Source organism: Brachycentrus maculatus, unplaced genomic scaffold, assembly GCF_059751285.1.
Source record: "Brachycentrus maculatus isolate JH-2025_06_01 unplaced genomic scaffold, ASM5975128v1 h1tg000430l, whole genome shotgun sequence".
Taxonomy (NCBI): domain Eukaryota; kingdom Metazoa; phylum Arthropoda; class Insecta; order Trichoptera; family Brachycentridae; genus Brachycentrus; species Brachycentrus maculatus.
Window position 1 is genome coordinate 292,212 of NW_028281178.1, and position 25,289 is coordinate 317,500.

The 25,289-nt window shown below is 30.0% G+C and overlaps 1 protein-coding gene across 1 annotated transcript in view; it reads right to left on the reverse strand.

The window, feature by feature from the left end:
- Positions 1 to 25,289, reverse strand: part of LOC148302631 (cyclic nucleotide-gated channel rod photoreceptor subunit alpha-like) — a gene marked incomplete at its 5' end in the record, with an annotated part of 115,648 nt that overhangs the window by 21,310 nt on the left and 69,049 nt on the right. The window contains 2 exons of the mRNA XM_088271320.1: positions 5,427 to 5,527; positions 7,913 to 8,105. Coding sequence (XP_088127446.1) covers positions 5,427 to 5,527; positions 7,913 to 8,105 — 294 coding nt within the window. The remainder of the gene's footprint in view (positions 1 to 5,426; positions 5,528 to 7,912; positions 8,106 to 25,289) is intronic.

The following is a 25,289-nucleotide window of genomic DNA, read 5'->3' on the forward strand; positions in this document are numbered from 1 at the left end:
ATACAATAAGTATACAATAATGTAAAAAATGTAATAAAAGCAATGGTTTTACGAGAAATTCACATTCGAGTTCGCTCAGATAATCTGGTTTCTAATACTGGACATTTTTTGTTTTATAAACGGGGTGCATAGCTTCATTACTTATAAGAAAGAGAAAGAGAGTTAAAAATAAAGTTCTCGAAGAATAAATCTCTTTTTTTAAAAAGCACAGATGAAAAAAAAACACAATTGGACGATAACTAAAGCTTTAATAATACAATTTAAAAACTTTTCATTTCCGCATCTCTCCTTTGTCACGTTCTTCGGTCTGTGCTAAGGAATAATTTCGCACAACTTCTAGCAGAAAGAATGAATGGGAGAAATTAAAGATTTTTGCAGACCCTTAATTGCTTAGTTTAAAGAAAACACTGAGACACGAGCTCGTTCCGTTCGTAATATACAGGGTGGCGCAAAATTAATCACCCTATTGGAAGATAGAATAAAATAACACACTAACAAATAAGCTACGGATTATTTTTATCTGCTAAAAAACGTCTGAAAACATAATTTTCAATTTTTATGCTACTAAATTTGAGTTATTTTTATCTAGTTGCAATTTTTTTTGTCAATCATGGGTGGAATGGTGAATGATACGCATGTGTAAAGTGATCACTTAAACCACCTGTGACCGGTCGTAAAATCTGTAAATTGTCAGACTTTCATATTACTCATGTCATAAAAAAGTCAATAACTCCTAAATGGAGGAAACCTAGATTTGTGTAAAAGTACAACGAATCTACGGTTATTTTACCTCTAGTTGTTGTTTTTTTATTTATAAATATAAATCAGAGGTAAAATAAATATGTACATAAATAAAATAAATATGTATTGTATAAAAATGTATAAATTAAAATAAATATAAACGTAAATAAAATAAATATGAATATAAATAAATCAGAGGTAAAATAAATATGAACGGACAGTACTTGGAAACATTCATGTTTTGTACTGACATTTCTTGGTGGAACTGCATTTTATAGAATAAAATAACAATTTTGTAATTTTTTTCACATAAATTTTATTTGACCAGCAACCGGGTCGCCATTACCGACATCATCAGACTGGTGTGGGGCTAGACAAAATTCTATGTTATATACACAATAAGGCAGGAATTTACAACATTTTGAGTGTGCACAAATACTTGTTCACAAATCTGGATTATCTCCAATTACAGGAGTTTTTCATATTATTTATTGACATCTCATCAAAGATGAAGAAGAATATGGAAGTCTGGGCATATACGGGGCTGACGACCGTCATAATCTGGTTTAAATGATTACTTTACACGCGTGTAACATTCACCTATTCTACCCATTAGACATTAGACCGTCATAGACGCCATTTTAAAAAATTATAACATCTTCCGATAGGGTGATTATTTTTGCGCCACACTGTGTTCCTGCATTAGGGCTACATTAAAAGTAAATGTAACACGTTTTAATTAATTTTACACGGTCGTGAACTTTGCCACCGAAATTTATTAAAATGTTTTCAGGCATTGCTCTTGAGAGGTGGTTTTTGGTAATGGGGGAAATTAGATCTTTAGATGCGTCTACGTCATACGTGTCACGAAGGTTTCTAATAACGTTTAACTAACTAACAAACTAACCGTCACGCCGCTTCCCCGCAGGGGGAGGCAGAGAGAATAGAACGCCACACCACTCTGTATTTGCAAACATTGTTCACCTCCTCCACGTTCGTGCATCTCCTCTTGCATGTCTTCATGGATTATTATCCAGGATTCAGACCTCACATACTAATGATGAGATGTCAAAAAATAATATGAAAAATAACTCCTATAATTGGAGATACTCCAGATTTAGACACACTCAAAATGTTGTAAATATATTAACTGGTCAAATTATAAGCTAACATAAAACATGAAAATGATAAAATCTGGCGTTTCTCATGTATGTAATTATAATCCAGGATTCGGACCTCACATACTAATAAAAGAGTTTCTGCTCAATAAAAAGCTTCTTTTCATCTCACCAATAGATGTCTTTAGTGAAGTTCTAGTGATTCAAGAACAATGTTTCAAAATTGGTTCATATATACATATAGAACTTCCAAGAATTTGAGTAGTGTGGTTGTCAATAATGGGTAGAATTGGTGAATGTCACACGTGTGTAAAGTGATCACTTAAACCAGCCTTTGACGGTCCTCAGCCCCGTAAATGCCCAGACTTCCATATTCTTCTTCATACTTGATGAGATGTGAAAAATAATATGAATAAACAGTTGAACAATGAATTCAGTTGGTTTGGCCATGTACTCCGCATGCCTCCTGAGAGCCTTAATCAAGCTTGCCTCTTTTACAAGGCATCAGGTTCGCGCCGCCCAGGACGACCACTGCTGACAATTCGTCGGCAGTTCTCGTCAGAACTTCGGAACGCGGATCTGACTTGGGAGGATGCAAGAGAGCTGGCAGCCGACAGAAATGCCTGGAGACAGTTTGTGGACTCCATATGCTCCACCTAGGGAGCGGATATGGTTATTATGTTTTATTATTAATTGGAGATAATCCAGATTTAATGAATAAGCATAAACATAAATTAGTTTAAGTCCATGTTTCCAAAAAACAACAGCTTTTAAGTCATCAAATGCTTTGGAAGATTGTCAAGTACCGGAAAATCTGATTTCTTATTCTTCTTTGAACCCTATCCGCCCACAAATGGTGCATAAGGCACCCCAACCATAATTTAAAACAAAGTCATTGGTTTTATATTCAAACCCTCATCCGCACCCGATGGTGCATAGGGCGCTGCATCATATACACACAGTGTTATCTTGATCGTTAACACACGAAGGAAAGGTGATCAGCCCTCCGCTTCAGGTACCAGTCCAGGGTAAATAATGAATAAATATTAAAGTAAAAAAATCTCTTATATTTATTTGACCCCCCCCCCCCGGGAATCGAACCCGAGACCTCCAGAATGGTAGCCGAGCGTGCTGACCATTACACTACGCAGGCGGTACATAAATTTTGGTTTTATATACGAGTATATAAATGAACTTTTGTTAACAATGTCAAATTTCAAATGAAATTGTGAATACGGTCACCATTATGTTAAATTTAACTCCGTAATACATAAATAAACAGACATGTTTTCGGTGATTCCGTTCGGCCGAAATTTGCGTGAAAATTATAATAACTTTCAACAATCTCTCTCCCGTCTGAAGCGATCATAATGATAAATGATGTGTTTATTAATAATAATGAAAATCGAGTGGAATGAAGCCGTTACTTCGGGCAGCTATATTACCGGTACAAACGTCTTTATACAAGACTTGGTGGAGTTCGACAAAATGGATCGGAGTGTCCTTTGGACGCGATGTCACCAAGAGTAATGAATGTCTCTAGAAGGTGTAGGTAGCTGAGAGAAAATGAGCAAGACATAGGTGTGTTGGAAGGACACTCCAGATAAATGAGTGAGCCCTCAAAAAGTGCAAGACGAAATGTCTTGCCATTTGAAATTTATGTTTCACTCGGAAAATATCACTATTTCATAAAATTGGTAGTGACGTGTAGTATTGATTGCATGCCGGTGCAGTGATTATCCTAAGAAAGAGACGGGTATGGGCGTTTGTCCACTACACGGGATTTCACCGTCCGGCAGTCCGTTTTTGAAAAATAAAAGCGACTACGACAGATTAGCGTGATCGAATTTACGCGCAACGTGTTCACGCACCGATCAAGAGCGCTGATCCGAAGAAATATGGACAAAAGCATAAGCTAATCCAGGAAAATCGTCTTTTTAAAACGCTAACTGACGTGCCGGATGGTAAAATTCCGAGTAATTCCGTGTAGTGCACAAACGCCCTTAGGATATTACTTGGATACGAGAAAACGTAATAGACATGGATATATTAATTTTTGAAGACTGCAAATAATATTTATGTTTTAATTTTAAATCAAACACAGATTTTTTGAGTCTACTAAATTGTAACTTAGTACTGTTTTTTGAGTCTACTAAGTTGCAACTTAATAGACTCAAAATATCTGTGTTTGATTTAAAATTCATACATAAATTAAAATGGAGTTCTACAAATTAAACGCCAAATCAATAATTAAGCAAATAATATTGTCGATTTTTTGGGATTCCGATATCAAGAAGATAAATTTTACAAAGATTTGTATGAAATAAAAAAAGTAATTGAACGCAACATTTAAAAACATGTTTTCAAATATTTATATTATGCATTTTTAAGGTATACTTTTTTTCAGACAAGATCAGACAAGGTTTTTTAATACTTCTTTGAATCGTGAGTACTACTACTTTGAATATATTTTTAGCGACTGTTTTTGCCTAGAATTTTCACTCATTAATTACATGAAATTATAGTAACTTTAAACATGAAAGCGACTACGACAGTTGAGCGTTTATCAAGAGCACCGATCCGAAGAAAGGTGGACAAAAGCACAAGCCAATACAAGCCAATCATCGTTTTAAAACGCTGACTGACGTGCCAGACTGTAAAATTCCGTGTAATTCCGTGTAATGGACAAACGCCCTATGTCTCGAAACCGGTATACAATAATCTCGGTGAGCGGTCATATCGCTCACTCCTTTCAAGAACGTCATAAATAAAAAATCGTCAATTTTCAGTCATCCGTGTTTTCGGAATGCCCAGAAAATGTACTATATCCCAGCAAAAGAGGCATATTTTAAACTTAATATATACCCGCTACAGGGCAGAAAGTGTTGTTTTTGCATTTTGAAGAAAAGGTATTGTTTAATTATTTTTTTAAATATACTAAATATTTTTCAAATGGAGAAAAAACCTTCAGGGTTTACCTTGAAAGATCTGTTGCACAGTAAAAAGTTCAGTAAGTGGCTAGTGGTATTTATTTTTAATATATTGTATTATATTTTTAAACTTTAAAAACATTCTCCTGAAAAATCAACTTTTTTGATTTATGACGTTCTTGAAAGGAGTGAGCGATATACTAACATTAACAAGTTTTTTTTAAAAAAAGAATTGTTAAAAAAGTAAAATTGACTAACCACAAAGTAAACGCATTGAATATTGATAATATTAATAATGCAGTCTATATACAATTAAAATATCACTTGGTAAATAACACTATTACTTAAAATGTATTGCGACACGAGTTACGACACATTCCACATCGAATATACGGTGTTGGAAAATGATTTTAATGCATTGAAACAAGTGTGGCAATATATTTTTTAATAAAAAGTAGTATTTAACAAGTGAAATTTAGATTTCAAATAAAAAAACTCATAATAAAAAACATTTAAGATACATGATTGCTATTCTATCGACATGTCTTTCTACGTATGTGTTCTTGTTTCTTTAAAAATGAGTGTCATTAAAATGTAATGAATGGATGTGTAAATATAATAAAAAGTATTTCCCAACCTTTTCTACAAATATAATCTCCCGGTGAAAATAATACGGGACGCAGTTTGAGAACCAGTTCACAGAGGAAGCCCGCTTCGGTATTCTGGAAAATTTCCACCCTGAAACAAAAAAAAAAACGGTTAAAAAAGATTTTCATGTATGTATAAAAAAATATATATATAGATTTTTATAAGTGTATATTTTGTTCTGGAGGTCTCGGGTTCGATTCCCAGGGGGGGATCAAATAAATGTGGGTGATATTTTCACTCAAATATTTATTCAATATTACCCTGGACTGGTACGTGAAGTGGAGGGCTGATTACCTTTCCTTTATGTGTTAACGATCTAGATAACACTGCGTTTATATGATGCAGTGCTCTATGCACCATTGGGGTGCGGGTAAGGGTTTGATTTTGATTTTGATATATATATATATATATATATATATATATATATATATATATATATATATATATATATATATATATATATATATATATATATATATATATATATATATATATATATATATATATATATATATATATATATATATATATATATATATATATATATATATATATATATATATATATATATATATATATATAAATATATATATATATATATATATATATATATATATATATATATATATATATATATATATATATATATATATATATATTTATATATATATATATATATATAAATAAATATAAATATATATATATACATATATAAATATATATATATATATATATATAAATATAATAATTCGTATTAATTAATATATCGTAGTCATACAGGAGAAAGTGACCAAGTACATTTTTTACAAAAATGTGATCATTGACTATTTTAAATCTTACTAGCTTAATATTGTTCTGAAAAAATTCCCAAAGAATGTTAAACTTGGAAATATAATATATTGACTTGTCAAAAATGATTAACTGCATTGATGTGTATTTTATTACAAGCAAAAGTGAACATTTACGTTTTGTTAGTTGGTCACTTTCTCCTGTACGACTACGATATATTAATTAACATAAATGTTAGTAAGATTAGGTTACATTTTTCATCATTTTAAAATCATAAGATCTTTAGACTCACTACATTACAAACGAAGAATTGTAAACTCATACTTATACCGACTTGATCGAGAGTCTTATCAGCACAAGGTTCTCAGCCACCTTTGGCGCTAACGTTTTCTCAAATCGTCTGTGGCAAATCGTAAATTGGGGTGGGTAAAAGCAGCAACTATTTAAATCATAGATGAGATATCGCTCTGGTCGATTTGTGCAGGGAATCGTGCAAAGTGCGCCATTTCAGGGTGGCATTTCCAGGGTTCGAGGGTGGGAATGCTCTCGAAGTACGAAGCTGCACAAAGTAACAGAGAGACCGAACGTAAACAAATCTTTATGAATTCAATTCTGAAAGAGATTGAAACGAAAGGTGGAGAAATATTCTCGACTGTGAAACTGCTGAAAGATTTACTAAGATATTATATAAAAAAATCATATAACAGAAGAAATTGTGTTTTTATTTTATATTTTTGTGTACACATATATATGGGGCAAAAAAAGAATGAAAGTAGATTAATATTTAGATAAATATTTGGCAAAAAGATGTTCGAAAAGTGATGGAAAGGAAAAGGAAATGCAAGGCTGAGATAAGCATTTTCAATAATGTGTGTAGAGTGTGACACTTATTAAATGCTTTGGAAGATTGATTGGAAGGATGTAAGTAGATTAAGTATTAAATTATATATATTTATATATATATATATATACAACACTTTGAGTGTGTCCAAATACTTGTTCACAAAATCTGTATTATCTCCGATTACAGGAGTTACCTTCATATTATTTTTTAACATCTCATCAAAGATGAAGAAGAATATGGAAGTCTGGGCATTTACGGGGCTTACGACCGTCATAGGCTGGTTTAAGTGATCACTTTACACACGTGTAACATTCACCAATTCTACCCATTATTGACAACCACACTACTCAAATTCTTGGAAGTTCTAAAAAATAAAAAATAAAATATATATATATATATATATATATATATATACATATATATATATATATATATATTGTCATAGGCTGGTTTAAGTGATCACTTTACACACGTGTAACATTCACCAATTCTACCCATTATTGACAACCACACTACTCAAATTCTTGGAAGTTCTAAAAAATAAAAAATAAATATATATATATATATATATATATATATATATACACATATACACGTATAAAAATTTATGTTTTGTACTGACATTTCGTAGTGGAACATAAAAAAACAGGTATTCAGTTATTCCACATAAATTTTATTTTACCAGCGACTGGGTTTCGTCATAATTGACATCATCAGACTGACTAAATGATGATGACGGTTACGACGAAACCCAGTCACTGATCAAATAAAATTTATGTGGAAAAACTATATACTTAGTTGTTGTTTTATTCTACACATATTAAGTTTAACGAACGAATTACCTTTTGAGCGTGTCCAAATGCACATTGATGGCGATCTCCGCCTTGAGCTTGTCCGGCAAACAGCTGACGGCCCTCTCCTCGTCGGAGCACTTCTGCGTCAGCCACAGGTAGTCGAACCATTTGATGACCTTCACCTGCAGATGCGAGGGGACCCGCCTCATGCGCATGTACGTCTTCACACCGTCCAGCTTGGCTGTAAAAGGCAGAAAAAACGGTAAAAATACGGATAATCTGGGTAGATTATATCATAAAACATAAGAATGTAGGTGATCTAAGTAGATTATATAATATTACGTAAGAATGAAGGTGATCTGGGTAGATTATATTATAAAGCATAAGAACGTAGGTGATTTGGGTAGATTATATCATAAAACATAAGAATGTAGGTGATCTGGGTAGATTATATAATAAAACATAAGAATGTAGGTGATCTGGGTAGATTATATAATAAAACATAAGAATGTAGGTGATCTGGGTAGATTATATAATAAAACATAAGAATGTAGGTGATCTGGGTAGATTATATCATAAAACATAAGAATGTAGGTGATCTGGGTAGATTATATCATAAAACATAAGAATGTAGGTGATCTGGGTAGATTATATAATAAAACATAAGAATGTAGGTGATCTGGGTAGATTATATAATAAAACATAAGAATGTAGGTGATCTGGGTAGATTATATAATAAAACATAAGAATGTAGGTGATCTGGGTAGATTATATCATAAAACATAAGAATGTAGGTGATCTGGGTAGATTATATCATAAAACATAAGAATGTAGGTGATCTGGGTAGATTATATAATAAAACATAAGAATGTAGGTGATCTGGGTAGATTATATAATAAAACATAAGAATGTAGGTGATCTGGGTAGATTATATCATATTACGTAAGAATGTAGGTGATCTGGGTAGATGATATCATTTTACGTAAGAATATAGGTGATCTGGGTAGATATCATATTACGTAAGAATGTAGGTAATCTGGGTAGATATCATATTACGTAAGAATGTAGGTGATCTGGGTAGATATCATATTACGTAAGAATGTAGGTAATCTGGGTAGATATCATATTACGTAAGAATGTAGGTGATCTGGGTAGATTACATCATATTATTTTTTGACATCTCATCAAAGATGAGGAAGTATATGGAATTCTGGACATTTACGGGGCTGACGACCGTCATAGGCTGGTTTAAGTGATCACTTTACGCATGTTTAACATTCACCAATTCTACCCATTATTGATAACCACACTACTCAAATTCTTGGAAGTTCTATTTATATGAACCAGTTTAGAAACACTAATAGATGTCTCTAGAACTTCACTTGAGACATCTATTGGTGAGATGAAAGAAGCTTTTTTACTAAGCAGAAACTCTCATATAAGTTATGTGAGGTCCGAATTCTGGATTAAAATCACATACATGAGAAACGCCAGAAATATTATTATCATTTTTATCTTGTTAGCTTATAATTTGACCGAATTCTTCTTCATCTTTGATGAGATGTCAAAAAATAATGAGAAAAATAACTTAGGAGTTATGGGTAATTGAAGATAATCCAGATTTGCGAACAATATTCTATATATATGTATATAAAGTTCAATATATATATATATATATATATATATATATATATATATATATATATATATATATATATATATATATATATATATATATATATATATATATATATATATATATATATATATATATATATATATATATATATATATATATATATATATATATATATATATATATATATATATATATATATATATATATATATATATATATATACATATATATATATATACATATATATATATATATATATATATATATATATATATATATATACATACATATATATATATATATATATATATATATATATATATATATATATATATATATATATATATATATATATATATATATACAAATATATTAATATATAATTATATATATATATATATATATATATATATATATATATATATATATATATATATATATATATATATATATATATATATATATATATATATATATATGTATTTAAACCAATTTTTGAAACATTATTCCTGAATCACTAGAACTTCAATAGACATCTATTGGTGAGATGTAAATAAGCTTTTTTACTAAGCAGAAACTCTTATATTAGTATGTGAGGTCCAAATCCTGGATTACAATCACACACATGAAAAACACCAAAAAAAAATACTATAATTTGACCAGAAAATTTATTTACAACATTTAGAGTATGTCCAAATACTTGTTCACAAAATCTGGATTATAGTCCAGATTTTGTAAACAAGTATTTGGGCACACTCCAAATGTTGTAGATTATATCATAATTCATGAGAATATAATATATATTCTATAATATTATAATCATGCTTTAGAATTTAATAAACCCTGATGATGACAAGGTTCTTGTCGAAACCGGTTGGTTAAAGTGTACTAATAATAAAAAAGTGGTTAAAACAAGCTTGTTTAATTTTATAAACTAATAAATGAATTTAGATTGCATAATTCTGAATGCTGGACTCCTCGGACGTCATTTTATTCGGACGGCCGTACATTTGTTCAGAATATTAATCCGTTTGTTAATTTCCGCTTTTCATTGTGTACTGTGGAGTTCCACAAAGCAAGCGCCACTGCAATAGAATTCTGATAATGAAAAATTGTGTTAACACCCTTCGCTGTGCACCACCCACTTCCATTAAATCCACTTGTATAGTTGTTACATTTCACGATGAATAGCGGAAATTAATTTGAAATTTTAGAGAAAATTTAAAAAAAAAAAATCAGTAATTAAAATATAACTTTAATTTAAAATCACTAAAAATATTTTATTATAATGTAATCAAAATGTAACTTTGTTTTAAAATCACTATAAATATTTTATTATCACTTAATTATAATGTCTACCGGTTTCGAAGCTAACAGCTTCTTTATCAAGACTGATTAATACTTCGAAACCGGTAGACGTTTTAATTAAGTTATAATAAAATATTTAAAGTGATTTTGAAACAATGTTACATTTTAATTATAAAATGGAAAATCACAAAGTTAGTGCTTCAAATAAAAATTATAATTATAATGTCTACCGGTTTCGAAGCTGAGCGCTTTTTTTCGAGATTGATTAATTCTAAAATACTATCTTTTCTTCTTTCTTCTTCTTCCTTCTTTGGATCTGTACATCCGTCTCTTGTGACGTGGACTGCCAGCTGTCGCGCCATCGCTTTGGAAGTCTTTGAGGTGGTCTTCTTCCATCTGGGTTCTTTTGAAGAGGGATTTGGGCCATTTTCTTGCATTCTATTAACATGGGTATTCCAGAATCGTCTTCGCTGTCTTCTCATCTGACAGTATTCTACGTACTACACATTTTCCGAATTACCATGTTTCATATTCCTCAGTGTCCTCATTTTTAAAGGTATTAAAAGAGATTCGGTTCTCGCTGTGTTTGCTCTGGTCTGTATCCCATATCGCTCACTCCATTCAAAAACGTCATAAATCAAAAATCGTCAATTTTCAGTTGTACATGTTTTCGGAATGCCGATAATATATATATATATATATATATATATATATATATATATATATATATATATATATATATATATATATATATATATATATATATTTAAATATATATATATATATATATATATATATATATATATATATATATATATATATATATATATATATATATATATATATATATATATATGTATATATATATATATATATATATATATATATATATATATATATATATATATATATATATATATATATATATATAAATATATACAATATATTAACAATTGTGTGTTATTACTAACTAGATAGGTGAGTCATCTGAAATAAAGTACTGACAGTACACGCCTTTTCGGCGTGCATTTTACTGAAAATCCTGCAACGCAGGGTTAAATCACTTTTATGGTACTGGTTATTAATTGACGGTACAATAAATACTAAATAGCCGAAAACAATAATGTATTTTGTCTATGGTCAGTTGATAATTTATGCAAAATTGTCCATGGCCAAACAATATTGTGGGCGAAGGCGCAATTTATTTCTGACAAAAGGTTTATTGAATTTGGCGGCGAATTTCACCACTAAAACAAATTTTTGCATTATAAATATTGGCTTAAATACCAAATGAAGTTTTATAATTCAAAACGAATTATCAACTGCAATTACTGAGTAAAGTAATGAGTATTTTTTTCTAAGGGTGTCTCAACTTGATATGAAACATGTTTCATTCTTCCCTTTTTTATGTAAGAAGATGGAAGTCTAAACTTCCCAAGACGACCTGGCATTTGCCTGGCTCAAGCGATCACTTTATACACTTGTATAACGTTCACCATTCCACCCCTTATTGAACATCCATATTGCATTAATTCTTGAAACTTATATATTTATGTATAAATATATCGTAGTCGTACAGGAGAAAGCGACCAACTACCAAAACTTAAAATGTTCAGGAGGGCCATTTAAGTCACTTTTGCTTGGCAAGAAAATAAACATGAATGCAGTTAGTCATTTTTAACACGTCAATATATTATACTTCCAAGTTTAAAATCCTTTGGGATTTTTTCAGGGCAATATTAAGCTAGTAAGAAATCAAATAGTCAATGATCATGTTTTTTGTAAAAAATGCACTAGGTCATTTTTTCTTGTATGACTACGATATATTAAGGGGGGTTAAGGGGTGGGACTATGTTTAATGGAAATATAAATAATAATGGTGATTAATTTTAGAAAAGCGTATTATTAATTAAAGTTTAATAAGAATTTTAACTGCTTGTATATCTAAATTGTCTGATTGTTCACGACTTGCCCTTTGTATGTGACTGAGTGTAACGATTTGAGTGTACTTGAGGTTAGTTTCCATTATGTGATTCGCGAACTCTGAAAAATAATTACTACATATAATTATTGCTTTGATTTTGTAAAAAAAACGATATTAAAACTGCTCGATTTCGAGAGTCAACCCTCTGTCCACCCCTAGTAAAAACGAAACGGTCACTGCTAATGACAGGTGAGACAAATTTAAATACGGAATGGCCCACGCTAAATCCTGAACTCCCGAGAGCTCGCTTCGACCGGGCAAAGTTAATTTCGCATCATCGGGCGATCTCTGTTAATGAATTATATCGAGCGAGAAATTTGGGGTTAAAAATACCGTACCGGCTGAAATATAACGACCTCCGGTGGACGCCTATATGAAAAAAATATTTAAAACTTAAAAAAAAAGTAGGATAAAAATAGACCGTAATTAGATTGGTTTTAAAGAGTTATGATTTAAGTAATATCGAACAAGAAATTTCGGGTTAAAAATACCGTTCCGGCTGAAATATAACGACCTCCGGTGGACGTCTACATGAAAAAAATATTTAAAACTTCAAAAAAAGGTATAGGATATAAAAAGACTGTAATTTGATTGGATAAGTAATATCGAAAAACAAATTTAGGGCTTAAAATACCGTTCCGGGTAAAATATTAGAACCCTTGATATTTAAATGGAAAAAAATCAAACTTCAAAAAAAGAAGTAGGATAAAAATAGACTGAATTTTGATTGGTTTTAAAGAGTTATGAGTAATATCGAACAAAAAATTTAGGGTTAAAAATACTGTTCCGGCTGAAATATTAGAACCCTTGATATTTAAACGGAAAAAAAAATTCAAAAAAAAGAAGTAGGAACAAAAAAGACTGAATTTTGATTGGTTTTAAAGAGTTATGAGTAATATCGAACAAGAAATTTAGGGTTAAAAATACCGTTCCGGCTGAAATATTAGAACCCTTGATATTGAAATGGAAAAAAATCAAACTTCAAAAAAAAGAAGTAGGATAAAAATAGACTGAATTTTGATTGGTTTTAAAGAGTTATGAGCAATATCGAAAAAAAAATTAGGGTTAAAAATACCGTTCCGGCTGAAATATTAGACCCCTTGATATTTAAATGGAAAAAATTAAACTTAAAAAAAGTAGAATAAAAATATACTGAAATTAGACCGTTCCGGCTGAAATATTAGAAGCCCTGATATTTTTATGAAAAAATATTTAAAGCTTCAAAAAGGGGTAGAATAAAAATAGACTAATATTTTGATGGGTTTTTATGAGTTTCACGAGTAAAACACTTGTAAGAGGCTGAGTTAGGAGACGAAATGACCGGCGGGTATGTTAAAGGAGATGCATGAACGCGGAAGAGGCGAGGTTTTTGCAAAGACTTTGTGGTATGGGGTTTTGTTCTCTCTCCCTACCCCTGCGGGGAAGTGGCGTGATTTCAAGAAAAATAATGGAATCAACAGACTATAATGCAACGACTGTATTGTAATTTACGTGGGACAAACTTGACGATCTCTTTCAAACATATATTCAGAAAAAATAAAATCGTTTAATTATAAAAACAAGACTTTCAATTTGCCCTAATATAGATAATATGTTTTTTTTATATTAAACCATATCCGCTCCCTAAGTGGAGCATATGGAGTCCACAAACTGTCTCCAGGCTTTTTTGTCCGTTGCCAGCTCCTTCGCATCCTCCCAAGTCAGACCACGTCCCGAAGTTCTGACTAGAACTGCCGACGAATTGTCAGCAGTGGTCGTCCTGGGCGGCGTAAACCTGATTGATGCCCTGTAAAAGTGGCAAGCTTGATTGAGGCTCTCGGGAGGCATGCGGAGTACATGGCCAAGACAACTGAATCGCGTTTTCTTGACGACAGTTGTGACCAAGATTTATTGCGTCCTACGTCTTATCTCTTCATTCCTCACAAAGTCAAACCACCGTACGTTTAAAATTCTTCGCAGACATCTATTCTCAAAGCTCAGTACGTGGCTGCTCTGGGCCCTTGTGAGGTGCCAGTTTCACAGCCGTATAAGAGAACAGGAGTGTTTCTTCCAAGTGGGTTTATTCAACGGTTTATTTTATATCCCACTCAATTTAAATATAATTATAGCACAACTTGGTTTAGGCAACGAATAGACACTGGCTTATCTTTAAAAATATTCAAAACATTATGTAATTTTGCATGTGCCATAAAAAAATGTGTATTTTTGATGATATATTTTGATAATATAATATTAATGTATTGAAATGAAGATTATACAAGGCATAAATGTATTCGAGAAGAACAATGAGACGCAGTTCATTAAGTTTTTAACGTTTACAATACTGTCCCCACCACATGCAACTCCTTTAAAATCGTATATAAGGGGTGGAGGACCAATATTTGTGGGCTCAGATAAAAATAAAATTCAAACGTGTATACGTCGCGCTCGCTCTTTTTCTATTGGCGTTGCTTTGTTCTTCTCGCCCTTATAAGTGTTTTATAATTTTCGATATATTTGTGTCGGTTTTTTTCTTCTCACCCTTATAATTTTGTAATTTCCAGAAAATAAACGATTGTTTCCATTTGTGCGTTTCCGTCTTCCTAATCATCAGTGTTCCAGTACCATAAAACAAAACAAGGAGCAACGCAGACTTTGTATAGGTGGCATTTGGTCTTCACCGAGGATAATTTAGATTAAAAGGGATATTTTAATGATATCGTTCTGAATATATAAAATAAAAAATATACAAGTTTATAAAATGCCTACGCCATAACTTAGATTAAGGGGGATATTTTAATGACAACGTTCCGAATAAGTGCGCTCGAGTTACGGCGATCGGAAAAATGAAATAACTTTTCAGTCACATCTTCAATTTATTATGCGAGCATAAAAGCTCACCCGGAAGCGGTCGTAAAGCGAGGTGTTAAATACTGCCGCCCGCCGTCCGCCCCTGGACCGCCCCGGCGGGCCGGATGTGGGATTAATAATGCCGTCGGCAATATTATCGACAATAATATCGGCAGCTCAAATGGCACGGATCTAAATAAGTAGAACGGAGGGTGAGTTAAGTACTAACATAAACAAAGGTTTAATTTAATTTTAAAAAATCTTAGAGATTTGTTTGTTTTTTTTATTGTTCACAAAAAAACTTCAATTTCACACTATGCATAAGCGGCTCATTATTAAAAATAGGTATCAAATTGTGGAAGAGTGGGTTCGAACCTAGAAACTCTGACGCAACAGTCCACGACACTAACCACGGGACCACAAACCGAGAGGAACTTGCACTCAATGTTTATTGTTTACACTTATGATTGATATAATAGTTTTTTTTTCCTTTGTAATATTTATTTTGTGTGTCTTTTTCGATTAACATATTTAAAAGGCATTTAATTTTTTTCCTTTGAAGTAAATATATGATTTAGAAAAGAAAGGAGTTATTTAAAGGTAACGACTTTATAAAATGATATTTTTTTTCAATATTATCTCGTCAGTGAAAATATCACAATAACATAACTCAAAACCAGGAAGGTACCCATCGCCGATCCGTATGCAAGCTTCGTCCGGAATTAGCGCGCATCACAGAGCTCGCTATTGCATTTTCGCTCCACCAAGCGAAATAATATTGCACATATCGCTCACTCCTTTCAAGAACGTCATAAATAAAATAAAAACTTGATTTTTCAGGAGAACGTTTTTAAAGTTTGAAAATAGAATACAATGTATTAAAAATAAATATCAAGCCACTTACTGAACTTTTTATTATGCAACAGATCTTTTTAGGTAAAACCTGAAGGTTTTTTTTCTTCATTTGAAAAATATGTAGTTTATTTAAAAAAATAATTAGATAATACCAATTCTTCAAAATGCAAAAACAATTCTTTCTGCCCTGTAGCGGGTAAATATTAAGTTTAAAATATGCCTCTTTTGCTGGGATATAGTACATTTTCTGGGCATTCCGAAAACATGCACAACTGAAAATTTACGATTTTTGATTTATGACGTTGTTGAAAGGAGTGAGCGATATACTCGCTACATACTCATTTTTATAACGTACAACCCACACGGCGTAGGTGAGGCACTCTTCACACGTCCTGGCATTCAACGCTGTTGCGCTGAAGTTGCATTCACCGAGTTACTTGAAAAACATCAAAACGCAAAAATGAAATATCGCGAACGGGCACAGAAAACTGGGTAACTGTGGAAGGTGTGTTTCGAGTAATATTTACCAGAAAAATATGTATATAAATAAACATTAACCTACTTCAAAACGTGGAATATTTTTTTTATTCATTTAATTTACATTGTTTTAAAACTTGATGATGAAACTTTGAGAAACTTACTCATTTAAAAAATAAAAATAACAATAATTGTAAAACAAACTTCCTCTCTAAACAGAAGTATCTTCTTTATTAGAGGCTGTATTTTGTATCAAAATTTTAGTTTCATTAAAAAAAGGTATTTTCTTGTTTATATATATATATATATATATATATATATATATATATATATATATATATATATATATATATATATATATATATATATATATATATATTTATGTATATATATATATATATATATATATATATATATATATATATATATATATATATATTTATGTATATATATATATATATATATATATATATATATATATATATATATATATATATATATGTATATATATATATATATATATATATATATATATATATATATATATATATATATATATATATATATATATATATATATGTATATATATATATATATATATATAAATATATATATATATATATATATATATATGTATATAAATATATATATGTATATATATATATATATATATATATAATATATATATATATATATATATATATATATATATATATATATATAAATATATATATATATATATATATATATATATATATATATATATATATATATATATATATATATATATATAATATATATATATATATATATATATATATATATATATATATATATATATATATATATATATATATATATATATATATATATATATATATATATATATATATATATATATATATATATATATATATATATATATATATATATATATATATATATATATATATATATATATATATATATATATATATATATATATATATATATATAAATATATATATATATATATATACATATATATATATATATATATATATATATATATATATATATAAATATATATATATATATATATATATATATATATATATATATATATATATATATATATATATATATATATATATATATATATATATATATATACATATATATATATATATATATATATATATATATAAATAAATATATATATATATATATATATATATATATATATATATATATATATATATATATATATAAATATATATATTTTTTTTTTTTTTTTTTTTTTTCATCAGTAATCATCAGACTGGTCTGATGATGTCGGTAGCAACGAAACTCGGTCACTAGTGAAATAAAATAATTGCGAAAAATCAACATATCGTAGTCGTAAAGAAGAAAGTGACCAACTAACAAAACGTAAAATGTTTAGGAGGGCCATTTAAGTCACTTTTGCTTGGCAAGAAAATAAACATCAATGCAGTTAGTCATTTTTAAACAAGTCAATATATTATACTTCCAAGTTAAAGATCGGTTTGGGATTTTTTCAGGGCAATATAAGACTAGTAAGATATCAAATAGTCAATAAACAAGTTTTTATAAAAAATGCACTTGGTCACTTTCTCCAGTATGACTACGATATATTTTATTTTATTATATAAAACAACCAATGCAATAAAAACGCAAAAATATGTAAAAGTTGTTCGCACGCCCTGCCAATCCATTCGGATTATTCCGTATTACGTTTTCCGCCTTTGCCGTCCGGAAAAACGTGCACTTTATTCCGTTTGCGAGATTTAGACGTAGATTCAAATTTGTACTGGCGTCGGATCAGCCAGGATTGGCGCAATAATAATAAATATGTAACGATCTACTTTATGACGCATGTGAAAAAATATAAAGTTATATCGTGACGACAAATGCATCGTACATCGTATGCGTATAGATGGATATGTGGAAGTCCTCGCCAAAACGTTACATTTCCATTATAAATGATTTTAAGTAATCAGGAATTCGAGTTAGTAAAATTGCCACGTTTTGGTGAGATTTAATGATTTCATATAGGTTACATTTTAATTACAAAAAATATGTTTTAATTCAATCAGTATTGAGAACAGGAGGGATAATGTTTGTATGGTAGATATTTCAAAATTTGAGATTACATCATTTGGTTTAAATTTTTCCTAAGCTCTAGCTGTTTCGGGGCCAAGTGGTTCCATATTGTATTTTTTATTTATCGAACTGCCGTATTTTGCTATTCTAGACCTCCAGGGAGGCCGCACTGAGGCAAAAATGAATGTGTGTAAATAATGAAATAAGAGGAAAAGGAATATAATCAAAAGTTTCAACGCACAAAATTTTACTGCTTTGCGAATACAATTTTAGATCGGGATTGATATTATTTAACGTAAAAGACATTTATTTTAGTTTACTTTGTTTAAAAAAAATGTAAAACAAACCCCCTCTCTAAACACATATACCTACTTTATTAGAGAGGTAGAAACGTTATATTTGAAATGTATTGTATTATTTACCAACTATTTTGTATTATTTAAATATGTATTTTGTAAAAAAAAAGATTTAAAAAAAAAAATTATAATAATAAATTTAAGCACTAACATTTTGACATGTTCCCAAACATATCGCTCACTCTTTTCAAGAACGTCATAAATCAAAAATCGTCAATTTTCAGTTGTGCATGTTTTCGGAATGCCCAGAAAATGTACTATATTCCAGCAAAAGCGGCATATTTTTAACTTAATATTTACCCGCTACAGGGCAGAAAGTGTTGTTTTTGCATTTTGAAGAAAATGTGTTGTTTAATTATTTTTTTACATGAACTAAATATTTTTCAAATGGAGAAAAAATCTTCAGGTTTTACCTAAAAAGATCTGTTGCACAGTAAAGTTCAATAAGTGGCTTGATATTTATTTTTAATACATTGTTTTATATTTTTAAACTTTAAAAACGTTCTCCTGAAAAATCAAGTTTTTTTATTTATGACGTTCAAAGGAGTGAGCGATATGTGATTACAAATACAATACTTCAAACAATGTTCAAAATGACTCACAGCAACACCAAACCGATTTTTAACAGAGCAATTAATCATTTTAATACACGAGGACATTATAAAATACATGTGGAGCCGATGAACACAACTTTAATTGGAGTAAAATCCTTGTTATATATTGCCTTTACCCAAATTAAAAAGCTGCCTGACATATTTAAAATAGAACCCAGTCAGGGATCCAGAACGAATGAACTGAAAAAATACTTCATGGAAAGATATTTGTGTAAGTGATTAGTTATATTTTCTAATTTTTTTCCTTAAACTTGCATATATATTAACAAATAGAACCGCCAATAATTTAGCAATGACACCAACATTAAAATAACTCCATTGCTTCTGTGACGTCTTTCATTGCCAACTTACGAAAATAACGTTTTTTCGAAGGCGAATATTCCAAAAGAAAATTATGACTAAAAATATTAATTATATCGGCTAATATAAAAACGAAACGAGTCTAATACACTCCTTCATAGGTTGAGTATGTTAAATTAGATATTCCTCCCGTCTGACAAAGATCCATTGCATCTTGTGTACTTTTTTTCCGCAAATACAAACTGGTTTTCTGATTTTTAAATTGGGTTACATTTTGTACATATTCTCTTTGCTTTCCAATGAATAAATAAATAAATAATACAGCACGGCTGTCCAAACTTAAAACACAGTAAGTGACATTTTTTTGGAGTACGTTTTTTTTGTATTTTTGGACTAAGTAGAATCTACTTAGTCCAAAAATGCAAAAATAAAACGTACTACAAAAAAATGTCCATTACTGTGTTTTGAGTTTGGACAGCCGAGCAGCGTTGAACCATTATACGTACGTAGGTAATTTTTTTAAATAAACTTAAAATCTATTGAAAATTATCAAATCTTTAAAACTAAAATAAAAAAAAAAAAAAACATATAAGACTCGCCCCTATCTAGACTCTCTATCTAGATTCTCCTCCTTCGTTGTCTTCCCCACCTAACGACATCTTCGATCTCGCATGTTTCCCTTATCCTGGCATTTCTGATTCTATCTCAAAACAAATAAATAAATAAATACAAAAAGACACAAATTTTTGTTTATTTATTATTTATATAATATATAGATTATTTTACTGAGTATTTTTCAATATTACCCTGGACTGGTACCTGAAGCGGAGGGCTGATCGCCTCTCCTTCATTTTATTAAAATTAAACACTCGAATGATCCACTTTATCGAATTTTATTTTTATTTACGACTAGTTTCGAAAACGACAATTGTTTTCATCTTCTGTTACAAATAAAAAACAGTTTTTAATTTGTACCAGAAGATGAAAACAACTGTCGTTTTCGAAACAAGTCGTAAATAAAAATAAAACTCGATAAAGTAGATTATTCAAGTGTTTAATTTTAATAAAATAATCATGTCATTCCACAAAGTTAATGCCGAATCAATAAATAATACCTTTCCTTCATGTGTTAACGATCAAGATAACACTGCATTTATATTATGCACTGCCCTATGCACCATCGAGGTGCTGATAAGGGTTTGAAGAAGAAGAAGACTGATTTTATCCCTAAATTTTCTCTTATATATACATCTGTCGATATGTGGCAATAGCAGAAGCATACGTAAATATATAACGAGCAAACTGCAAAGGAAGGACCAAACAGTAATTTGAAGGAATTCGTACACTGGAATAGGCCCCAGGCTCGAAGTCGCAATGCGGTCACATTCATTATGTATGGTGGAGTATTTTTCTCTTGGGCGTTATACGATACATGCGTCATGAGCAACAAGCCCACTTAGTAGAAAAGTACTCACAATCATACGTGTAAAATAACCGATAACTTCTTCCTTTCAAAAAGTATTTATTTATCTTTTGTGACATTTCAACATATATGGAGAAGAATGTGGAAGTTTTGTTACTATACTAACCAGCTGCCTGATATATCGCTCACTCCTTTCAACAACGTCATAAATAAAAAAATCGTCAATATTCAGTTGTGCGTGTTTTTGGAATGCCCAAAAAATATACTATATCACAACAAAAGCGGCATATTTTAAACATAATATTTACCCGCTACAGGGGGCAGATAGTGTTGTTTTTGCATTTTGAAGAAACGGTATTGTTTAATGATTTTTTTAAATATACTAAATATTTTTTAAATGCAGAAAAAACATTCAGGTTTTACCTAAAAAGATCTGTTGCACAGTAAAAAGTTCGATAAGTGGATTTATATTTATTTTTAATACATTTTATTATATTATTATTCTTTAAAAAGATCTCCTGAAAATCGTTTTTTTGACGTTGTTGAAAGGAGTGAATGATATATAAAAAAGAACCCATATCAGGGATGCAAAATAAATTAACTGAAAAAATATTTTATGGAAAGATATTTGGGTCAGTTATTAGTTATATTTTCTCATTTATTTTCTTTAAACATGCTTTTTAACTTATGTTTATTTTTATATGCCTATTTACTATACCCGACTATTGTTTTATATTTCTTATTTTGCCCTGTGTTAGTTAAGTTAATTTAATTTTATTTAAAAAAACTTTTTTATTTGTGTTTCAATCTTATAAACCTTAATCCCATGTCCCAAAATGAGAAATGGAAATTACTTATCGGGTGTATCATATATCACTCACTCCTTTCAACAACGTCATATCTCAAAAAACTTGATTTTTCAGGAGATCGTTTTTTAAGTTTCAAAATATAATCAAATGTATTAAAAATATATATCAAGCCACTTATTGAACTTTTTACTGTGCAACAGATCTTTCTAGGTAAAACTTAAAGGTTTTTTCTCCATTTGAAAAATATTTAGTATAGTTAAAAAAATAATCAATCATTGCCTTTTCTTCAAAATGCAATAACAACACTTTCTGCCCTGTAGCGAGTAAATATTAAGTTAAAAATCTGCCACTTTCGCTGGGATGTAGTACATTTTCTGGGCATTCCGAAAACACGCACAACTGAAAATTGACAGTTTTTGATACATGACGTTGTTAGAAGGAGTGAGCAAATTGACCCCTTTTTATCAATCTGTATCTTCCGATATGGTGATTAATTCTGCGCCACTCTGTATTAATAGAAAAAAATTGAAGGGTTTTTCTCTGTTTGATAAATAGTTAGTATATTTAGAAAAATAATTAAACAATACCTTTTCTTCAAAATGCAAAAACACACTAGAGACTAATAATTTAATAGAAAACTAGAGACACCTATAGGTGAGATAAAAAGAAGCTTTTTCTTGAGCAGAAACTCTTATATTAGTATGTGAGGTCCAAATCCTGGATTATATATAATCACACACATGAGAAACGCCAGAAAATATAATTTTCATCTTTATTATTTAAGCTGATAATTTAAAAGCAAATGCTTAGACTTCCATATTCTTCTTCATCTTTGATGAGATGTCAAAAAAAAATGGATTCATCTCAGTTTATTTTCGGCTTTTGCTTTTTGTACCCCCTCTTGCAAGTTGATATTGCAAAACGGTCGATCGGGTTTTCTCTAAACGGATAGACGATGACGACGTCACGGCGGAAAGAGGAAACGGAAGACACCGGAAATAACGCGACCGTTCCTTATTTGAAATTCCGGAAGCGGGTAGCCTGGATACATTTCCTGTAAAAATTCCAACCATCCGAAACACAAATACATATTGGAGAACGCGAGCCACCCCTGTCAACGTTCAAAATACTTCCACGCTCGTGCGCTAACCACGTTGGAAAATGCAATAACATTATGAAGCCAAGAGTAGGGTTCCACAAAAATACTTTAACATTTTTTTAAACAATTTTAAATAAAATTAAATTTGTCTACTTTCTCTCTTTCAAAATTAATTTTTCTACATAAATTTCAGTCCGTAATATTTTAATTTTAATGACCTGATGATGGAATGATTCTTTTGAAACCAGTATTTACAAATTAGTGTTTATCAAAGTGGTATTACGCAGAGTGAACGATGAATGAAAATCTTTTATTCTTAAGACTAGCAAGTGCGTTAGTCGTCAAGTTGGCATGCCTGCGCGGCGCGCTGTCATACTGTAGTTTTCAGACAAGATTATCAGTACTTCTTTGAATCACGAGTACATCTTTGAATATCTATATATTTTAAAGGTAATTTTTTTATGAAATTATTTTGTCCGCCTCCGTAGTGTAATGGTCAGCACGCTCGGCTACCGTTCTGGAGGTCCCGGGTTCGATTCCCAGGGGGGGTAAAATAAATATGAGTGATTTTTTCACTGTAATATTTATTCAATATTACCCTGGACTGGTACCTGAAGCGGAGGGCTGATCACCTTTCCTTCATGTGTAAACGATCAAGATAACACTGCGTTTATATGACGCAGTGCCCTATGCACCATTGGGGTGCGGATAAGGGTTTATTATATTATATTTTTTTCATGAAATACAATACAACGTCCGATTCGTTTTGTCAAACGTCAAAACGTTCAATTACAATTGATTAACGTCTAATCTGATTTGATTTGTAAGACGTCCAATTTGGTTTATAAACGTTTATCAATGTCTCTTTGTATTCAGAAAATCCATGATTTTTTTAATGTATGTTTTTGATGTTTGTATGAAATTGTAATCTTTAAGTGCTCGCTTGGTATTTTAAATAGGCTATGTTCAACAACTTTTTTTATACAAAACTTTAAGTTACAAATTCTCTTGAAATTCTTACATATTGACAATATTACTCGAGTCATCAAGAATTAATAAAACATTTTGAGTGTGTCCAAATACTTGTTCGCAAATCTGGATTATCTCCGATTAAAGGAGTTATTTTTTATATTATTTTTTGGCATTGCATAATATTCTTCTTCATCTTTGATGAGATGTCAAAAAATAATATGAAAAATAACTCCTATAATTAAAGATGATCCAGATTTGCGAACAAGTATTTGGACACACTCAAAATGTTTTATGTTTAAAAGGCATTTTATTATTATTTTTTTAATTTTAACATCTTCCACTTATTAATATCTGAAATCACATCTCAAATTACATCTCATCAAAGATGAAGAAAAATATGAAATTGTGAAACATAATTCCTGAATCACTAGAACAATGTTTCAAAATTGGTTCATTTATAAAATATAGAACTTAAAAGAATTTGAGTAGTGTGGTTGTCAATAATGGGTTGAATTGGTGAATGTTACACATGTGTAAAGTGATCACTTAAATTAGCTTATGACGTTCGTAAGACCTGAAGTTGACCAGAATTCCATATTCTTATGTTTTGAATATTGAAAGCATTAACTTGATATATTATTTTGAGAAATAAAAATA